The sequence below is a fragment of the Propithecus coquereli genome, unplaced genomic scaffold, assembly GCF_000956105.1.
Source record: "Propithecus coquereli isolate 6110/MARCELLA unplaced genomic scaffold, Pcoq_1.0 Scaffold308, whole genome shotgun sequence".
NCBI lineage: Eukaryota > Metazoa > Chordata > Mammalia > Primates > Indriidae > Propithecus > Propithecus coquereli.
The window spans coordinates 1374772-1384070 of record NW_012148708.1 but is presented as its reverse complement, the minus strand read 5'-3'; the positions used below and the strand labels follow the sequence as shown (position 1 = coordinate 1384070).

General features: G+C 38.0%; 1 protein-coding gene across 2 annotated transcripts in view; it reads right to left on the bottom strand.

Moving 5' to 3' along the window:
* The window catches only part of SPIRE1 (spire-type actin nucleation factor 1), a 142200-nt gene that overhangs the window by 22639 nt on the left and 110262 nt on the right, over nt 1–9299 (bottom strand). Inside the window, exons 7-8 of one of the 2 annotated variants that reach the window (XM_012649997.1) lie at nt 9034–9075; nt 3532–3704 (exon numbers count right to left, since the gene is read on the bottom strand). In XM_012649997.1, the coding sequence (XP_012505451.1) occupies nt 3532–3704; nt 9034–9075 (215 nt within the window). The remainder of the gene's footprint in view (nt 1–3531; nt 3705–9033; nt 9076–9299) is intronic. The other variant, XM_012649996.1, reaches the window with a different exon arrangement.

Genomic DNA, 9299 nt, shown 5'->3' with positions numbered 1-9299 from the left:
AAAAAAAAAAAAAAAAAAAAAAATGTGAATGGAGAAGGTATGTGTAACATGAGAGGGGATGTATCTAACAGTACTTGCATTTGTGGCCATCTATAAGAGAGCAAATATGACCAGAGGTAAATCAATCTTGTTCAGGAATTCCCTGACATCACAAATTAATAAATGTAGGGAAAAGAATCCCTATCCATTAATTCAGAAAAGGTACAATTTCACAACATTTTTTCCAGTTTCATACTTCTGGGGTAGAACTGCCAAGTTTTAGAACTGGAAGAGACCCGAAAATGATGGAATCCACTCCCCTCATCAGATGGAGGATGTGAAGGCTGACAAGGTGACGTGCCCATTCCAATGCCTTGTCCACATGCCCTCGGCTGGACCCAAGGTAGGTGCCACGTGGAAAACCATCTCCACTTATCCACACTGTAAGGAAACCCAATTTTGGGGTTTCCAGGTACTTCATGCGTGTCTACATAAATGTCAGTTATGTGGCTTTACAACAGACATTCTTTGGAGTTGGATTTAACCAGTTGATAGATAATCTGAAAGTAGCTAACTGAGAGCATTTAGGATGAACACAACTAATCTCCCACTATTAAATTACAGCTGTATTTCATCAATAGAAAACTTTTAAAAACTTTGATTAATACAAAGCTTAAATTTGAAACAGTTGATTAAAAATAAAGACTTCTGTTTTATATGTCTTTTCTAAATGTTAAAGTTTGAACGTATTTAGAAGTTTTAAAATTCTTTTTAAAAAAGGAACATAAAGCATTCCCACATTTAATACCTTTAACTAGTCTTTCCTTAGTACTTAAAAACATCAATTTTAAATTGAAGAGTAAGGGAGGAATATGTTTATTTCTAGGCCCTCGCTTAAGATCATTCACTCTGTTACATAATCTTTGAGATTTCCATTACTCCTGACTGTAGAACTGTGATTCATCCATGCTTAAACCAGCAACTAGTGACAAAGGTCAGCAGTAGCTGGAACCCAGCTCTAACATTGCTCTTGTCAGCACCTTACTGCTCGCGTCACATTCTAATTGATGATGGGCAGCTGGGTGCACATGGCCTCCCTCTGGTTAAGAGCAAGGTGCCTAGCAAATCATCTCAACATTTGGACTTGGGGCATTAACACTGTATCTTCAAAAAAAGGACCACAAAGAAGGCTGTAGAGGTTGCAAATTTATCTGGTCATGGCCTGGTGCAAAGTCTTGCCTCAGGGGGTAATGCAGGACCAGGCAGGAAGGTGTGTAGGCCCAGGGGGTGTAGGAAGGTGAGCTCCCGGGAGCTGTACATCAGTGCTGCCCACCAGAACTCTCTGGGAGGGGACCTTCAGCTGTACTGTCCCTATGGTGGCCCTTAGCCATAGGTAGCTCCTGAGCACTTGAGCACTATAAGAAACTGAGTTCTTCATTTATTTAATTTTAATATAGTTTAAATTTAAATAGCCATATGTGGTCAATAGCTACTATACTAAACAGCGCAGCACTCTGTCTAGATCAGTGGTCCCCAACCTTTTTGGCACCAGGGACCAGTTTCATGGGAGACAATTTTTCCACAGAGTGGGGCAGAGGGATGGTTTCGGGATGATTCAAGCGCATCACATTTATTGTGCAGTCGGACCTCTCTGCTGATGATAATCTGTATCTGCAGCCGCTCCCCAGCGCTAGAATCACCGCCTCAGCTCCACCTCAGATCAAGCACGCAACTTAGATCGCCCCCGCATGCTCAGTTTACAGTAGGGTTTGCACTCCCAGAGAATCTAATGCCACCGCTGACCCAACAGGAGGTGGAGCTCAGGCGGTGATGCGAGCGATGGGGAGCGGCTGTAAATACAGACGAACTTCGCTGGCTTGCCTGCCCACCGCTCACCTCCTGCTGTGTGACCAGGTTCCTAACAGGCCATAGACCGGTACTGGTCCACAGCCTGGGGGTTGGGGACTGCAGGTCTAGATGACATTTGAGCTAAATGCTTTTTAAATTGAAATCATTGTTCTTACAGGTTAGTATCAATTTATTTAAATACTTGAAGGTCTACTGGGTGTTAGAAACTGGGGATATAAGGTGAATTCAGCACGGTTCCTCCTCTCAGGGAACTTGTACTCTGGTGGGAGAGACAGAAATAAGTGGATAATTATATAATAAAGTGTTAAGTGTTCCAGTGTAACAGAGGATGAGTGGGTGATTACAGAATCATAAAGAAGGGGTCCTAATGGGGTAGTGGTGTCAGGGAAGACATCCTGAGAGAAAGTGAGGCAGTACTGACTCTTACAAGGATATGGGGGGCAGACTGCAGACATGGCTAAGCACAGAGCTGAGTAGCTACGGACAGTGCAGAAAGAACGAATATACCGCAGCATATGGCTGCACTATAAACCACAGGACAGAGAGGGTGTGAAATCAGACAAGAGGTGACAGCAGGTGTGTGATCAGGGGACATGAACTTGATTCTGTATGTGACAGGGAGGCCTCCAAAGGTTTTAAGCAGGAGTGACAAAGATTCTGGTGGTGTGTGCAAGATGGAATTTGGGAAGCCAAGAAGAAAATCAGATAGACAGATGAGACAGAGAGAGAGCAAGACTGACTGAAGTCAGTTAGGAATAGGGACATTTCTTTATTGTTCCTAAGGTCTGAAAAACCCTTAGTAGCAAAATTGTTATTTCTGGTATTGCTTGGACTGGGGGTGGAGACTGAGGAGGGGAGAGTTAGTAATTCCTTAGATTCTACCTTGGATGAATATGGGGAGGATGGCACCAGCAACTAAGATGATGAGAGGACGAGATGCTAGTTTTCTGTGTGTCTGTGTTTGTGTAACTGGTTTGGCAAGTAGGTGGGGGAGAAGGGAGGGAAGAAGGTAATTTCATTTTATATAAGTTGATTTTGAAGAACCGGCAGTGGAGATCCAGCAGGCAATGATTCGTACAATACTGACACCACCTGATAGAGGTTTGAGAGAGAGGAGGGAGGCATCAGCACATAGGTGGATGCTGAAATCAGCAAGGATGTGAGATTCCGCCCCCCTCTCCCCACGAAGGGCAGTAGGTAAAGGACGAAATCTGGGAACATCATTAGAGTTTTCTTGTTGGAAGCTTGTGTATTGGCATTACTATTACAGAAAGAACAATCCTAAGTGTGGGTGTGTGTATACGTGTGTATATTTTAGAGGGAGAACAGTTTATGGAAATATGTTTTTCTTGACTATTTTTCCTTTTCCAAACAAAGGGGAAGATATTAAGGTAATATAAGCTTGAAAATTGTTGATTTATTTTAACTGAACTTATACTTTAAGACTATCTCAAAAATTCAATATTTATTTTATAAACTACAGCACTATATTGGTCTTTACTGATAACAGTAAGTAATCTACCATTTAATTTCCTGTTAACCAAATTAATTTTAATGCTAGCTTTATTGATTGAAAACATGGGAGGAAATTAAGCAACAATGGAAGCAACATGATCAGCAAACTGGGTCAGAAAACGTTAAGCGCCCTGGACTTGGAGTGAAGACGTGTGAACGGGGCCTCACCTCTGACTCGGAGCTGTCCAGTTCAGCCAAGGTGGGGGCTTTGAGGAGCTTCTTCCGCTGCACAGGCACCTGCTGTGCCGCACTTAACCCATTTCCTTTTGTTTGTGATGTTAAACCTCCATTCACTACAGATGATTCCACAACATTCTTCGGAGATTCAGGGGTAGGTACATCTGGGAAAAGAAAGGCAAAAGCTTACCTTTTCTTGAGCCAACAAAGGTAACTGGTGTTGGAAGCACACACCAGGTGACAAGGCATTTCCATGTCACACAAATACAACACAGAGGTTTGATATAGTCACACCTTGCCTGTGTATAGGAAACATTTTTTTGTTAGATATTAACTGTCAGATCCAATTAAAGGGAACTGTAAAATGAATAATTAGATATTCACATTTGTAGATTAGAATTTGGAGTCAGCAGAAATCCTACAGATAACGAACTCAGACTTCCTTGTTTTCCAGATGAAGAAACAGAGGCTCAGAGAAGCAAGTTTTGCTTTATAACCTCTAAGGATCTAAGCTTTACCAGGTGTAGGGCTGTAAGATTTGAAAATGTTTTGGTTTAAAAATCAAAATAGCTAATAATCTATATTTGTATAAACATATTTAATGTGAACAGAAAGAGGCTGGGATGCATTTCCTCTGATAAATCTGATTTAAATTGTTAAGACCTCAAATTTGGAGGGGAAGGCAATACAACAAATGAAAGAAAACGAGGCAGTCTACAGTATAGTACAATGCAGATTGGCTGGGTCTCTACTGCTAGTTGTTCAACTCTGAGCAAGCTGCCTGATGTCTGTTTCTTCACCTGTAATAATAGACAGGGGCTTGTTGTGAAGATTAAATGGATCAATAACTGCATATAAAATACTGTGCCCACTACAGGCAGCACGCAGTAAGTGTTAGCAATTATTAACACTGCTTTTGATCTCCATTTGCGAGTAAGTAAACGAAGGCTCTGACTGCTGTGGCCAGAGCTGCAAGGCTGGTGTTGTGCCGGGGCTGATGTGGGAATCCTTGCTAGGACTGATTTTAAAGTCCTGCTTTTTGGTACTACGGCCTGGAATCCTCTAAGGAGAGTGGAACTCATTTTCTTTAGTACTTCAGATGAAGAGTTAAACATGGACTAAATTTAATAACTATAAAATTAGAGTATTTAAAAGTAAAAAAAAAAGCAGTCACTGCAAAATTTACTTTATAGACTTGCACAATGAACTGCTCTTTGCACATGGACAGTCTGTGAGGCTCCTGCAGTTGGGGTGAAGGGCACTCTAAGCGCTAAACTGAAAAAGACAGATTAATGCTCCTTTAGGAAGGGAAAGTATTGTAACGGAAGTTATTATAAAATACAGGCATGTTCTATTTATAGGTTTCCCCCACCCAACAAATGATATTTACATGTCTACAGTCTAAGAGGTAGAGTCCCAGGAAACATTCAGTATTTAAGTGTCTTCTAGTACAGCTTTCCTCGGCATTATTTAAAAGAACCATGCGAATTATTTCTTATTACAAATGATATATCTTATTTAATATTTATAATTTCTGCTTATTTTAAGAGATTGAGAAGGCCAGAGAACACGCTCCTGTGAACTTAAAGAAATGGGCTGAAAAAGAAAGAATGAAAGGAAAAAAAAGGGAAAGGAAAGAAAAGAGAAGACAGGAGGAGGGAAGGAAAGAAGGAAGACAGCCATCTATTAATCATTTATCATTTTAGGCAAAATTTTCAACAGAGAACTTGACAACACATACATTTATTTTATTACTACCTTCCTAGGTATTAAGCAGCTAGAATAAATAAATGATTGGTGGTGAGGAGTGCTGAAAGGAACAAAAGGGAAAAAGCAGCAAGGTTTTATACAAATTATAAAGGCTAAAATCTTTAAATAAATCTTTGAAAAGGAGATGTAAGGAAAAGCATCTTAGAAAAGTATTTTTAAAGTTTTCCAGAAAACAAAAGAGGAAGTTACTGGGCCAACTGATTAATTCCTATTCAAGAAAAAAGGTAGTTAAGTGTTTAAATATGGTCTTAAAGAGTATATTCTTAAAAATCTTCTTCTATAGTATACTTTATACTTTTCCTATAAAATTATTTCTATTGTTGTAGTAATCTTCCAAGAGAAAGCACAAATACTTGAAATGCATACATCTTTCACCTTTCTTAGCTACCCACCGTCCAACAAAAGTTCCCACTGTTGACCCGGTAGCAGCTCACTCCCAAAACTGGAGGTATAGTAATGAGAAGAACACAACCAGCTTCTCATGCTACCAAGCCAGAGTTTCCCTAAGAGAGGCACCATATTCATAACACTAGCAGTGCAGAGAGGAACACTGAAACAGTTTTAATGGTTATATATTTTAATATGTTGCAGAAAAAATATAACTGCCATGTCAGATTCATGATTTTATGGACGCTATTGCTTAAGATATTTTTAAGTCATTTATGGAAGATTAAAAATTTTAAATAGTACTGGTGGCACTTAAGGGTGTCAAAAATCATAAATATGGCATATGAACTGAAGTTTAGGGAACACTGTCAAATGATGGTGGCTGCCTTGAGTTCATTTCATCCTCAATGCAAGGGATTTGAGAAGTTGTCCCGTACTTCTCTAATTGCCTAAACCCTGTACTATGAGATTGATTACTGTCATTTTAGCTCATTGACTGAAACTACTGAAATGAATTGTACTAAATTTAAAACTTTGAGAAAAATAGAATTAATGAAAAATAGGTTGTATAACAGTAAGGTTTCAGGATGATCTCCATATACAGGAATAAATATTGTTTATTATTTTATCTCTTATTACATATTTGTGAAAGACTTGTTGAATATATACGTGTGCGTGTGTGCGTGTGTGTGTGTGTGTGTGTGTGTGTGTGTGTGTGTGTTTTTGAGACAAGGTCTGGCTCTGTCACCCCGGCTGGAGTACAGTGGTGTGATCATAGATCACTGTAACCTCAAACTCCTGAGCTTAAGTGATCCTCCCGCCTCAGCCTCCGGAGTGGCTGGGGCTACAGGTGGGTGCCACAACACCTGGCTAATATTTTAAAATTTTTTATAGAGACAGGGTCTCCCTGTTTTGCCCAGGCTGGTCTCAAAATCCTGGCCACAACTGATCCTTCTGCCTTGGCCTCCCAAAGTGCTGGGATTACAGGTGTGAGACACCTGGCCTCAGTTGAACATATTTTTAAGTAGTTTGATTACTTATATTTTTATGTTTAAATGGATAAATCCTCCTTATTACTTCAATGAATCAAATATGAAAAACCAAACACTTGGATAGGCTTTGTATTTCTTCTTTATAAGATACCATTTATTGAGAAAAAACTGGTGATATTGATACGTAAGCAAAATATTTAAAATGTGAAATATTTAGATATGGCTTTAGAAAGCACAAATTTTAGGTTCAGAACCTAAAATGCATACTCATGATATTAAATACTTTATGTAATAACTCTATGTGTGTCTGCTGCCTTATTTAGGAGGAAATGTGATTAGAATACAGATTATACAGTTAATATTTGCATAACAAAAATAAATTATACTTACCATAGGTGATATTGAATGGATTAAGATTTTCACTAAGAATATTTCTAAGATATACTTAAGCAGCAAAATATACTTCATTATATCTTATTCTACACTTAAGTTCAGAGTTATTATCTAGACTACATGTTTAAAACATTTACTAATCAGTTTTTTCATTTTCCAACTCAGAAAATACACTCTCATCTTTGCATTTAAGTTACAAGAATAAATCAATTTTTTCCATTTATAATTTGGGACATTTTAATCAATAGTCAAAATACAACAATGAAAAACAAAAGTAGCACAAGAAATCAAGAATGAAGCATTTGGAAATCATGAAGTACACTAGGCACAAAATAAATTATAGCAAATAACATGCAGTGAAACCAAATAAAAATTCTTTGCTACTCTTTTACATCCAAGAGCTTTCTTCCCAACATAGGAGCTGTCATGTATCCTATAAAAACACAGAACATGCATACTGTCTAGATCAGCCACATGTGCCTAATTTACACGAGCCAATAGTCAGTGTGTTTAAGTAGCCAACCACTCTCTTACAGTCCAAATGATGGAAACACCTTTAGTAGATATTCAGAAGAGAGAGAGTATCTGTAATGTACATCGCCAACTTCTGGAGATTAGTAGTAACGCATATGTTCCAAAATGTTTCTGAGTTTATTTTCCAGACCAAATTTTTTACAAGGTCACTCTGCAAATGGTTGATAAAATAAAAATTGCCAAATGGATAAAGAAAATAGAAAAAGCTCTTCAGTGATCAGTCAAAAATAGTAAGTGAAGATTGTAAAATAGTAGAGTCATGCCTGAGACCTACAAAAATAAGAAAATTTAAAAACAATTGGGAACTAGTTTTGTAGCTGGAAGATAATCAGTAAATACTCATATACAGAATATGATATTAGAACCCTCTGGCTCTTTTAAATATGAATTTTTATATAATATATGTCAACAATTTTCTGTCTCTTAAGAGGCATTCCATGGCATTTAATAGAAAATTCTGGAAGAAAATATTAGTGTCAACATCTTATCTCATTTTATATTCAAAACAGCAGCTTCCAAAATTAAAAATTCTAATATGCAAAATATTTTATTGGGATTAAGTTGGCTTTGAAAATTCACACATACATATTTAAATTTTCAGTTTAAAAAGGGGGCTGGGGCCAGGCACAGTGGCTCATGCCTGTTATCCTAGTACTCTGGGAGGCTGAGGCGGGAGGATCTCTTCAGCCCAGGAGTTTGAGGTTGCTGTGAGCTAGGCTGATGCCACAGCACTCTAGCCTGGATGAGGAAAGCTGATTTTGCAAATCAAATTTAGTCATTAATAGTTATTCATTGCACTATTAATCTCTGTTTATTTAATAGAAGGGGTCTACGCTTGCACTACAAAACCCGGGACACACGATTATATATTACAACCCAAGCCATTATAATGCTCTTGTGTTTTTATGTTTGTAAGCAGCATTTAGTCATTCGTGACTTGGCTCTATCTACTGAGCAGAATGATATAAAAGATGGCTCCTGCCCATCAGCTGAGGCGTTGCAGTCATCTGAAGTAGATAACCAGTTTGAATTTAGCTATTTATATAACCAAATGCTTTAGAAAATAGGAAGTGGGAGTGTCAAAACTTTGTTTCTTAAAGTTTTTTCTATTTTCTTAAGGCAAAGGGCTGTTTTAGACTTGAACATCATTGCTTTAGAAGAGTCCAGGGGAGTGCCAGCTACCATAAGGATGGGTACCATATTCCATAACCATGAATTCTTCCACAAGCCTCTAGGAGGCAACAGGTTTATTGTAGTTTTATACATTTCTCATAAGACTTTTATTTTACTGACCACAGCTTAGAAGCAGCCTTTTAATTTTCTTTTTGACATGTTTGAACAAACAAATGAATGAAATGTATTGACAGAAACCACAAAACCCACATGAGGTGTGAAAGTGCTTTTTTTTTTTTTTTACCTGACAAGTCAAAACTGTAAGACATGCTAAGTGGCCGTGTTGCTGAAAGAAAGAAAACAAACAACAAAAGGAAAATAATTCAGCTGTTAGAATATATGAGGAGGAAAAAAAGGGGGAACAGATTAAAGAAGACCATTAGTGGCACATCTCAGACTCTAAGGCAGAAGTTAGTAAATAAAAATCTGAAATACAAATCAAGAGTAAGAGTCTTAGATTCAATTATATCACTAAGACTTGAAATGGAGTACCAATAAAATGAAAAAATA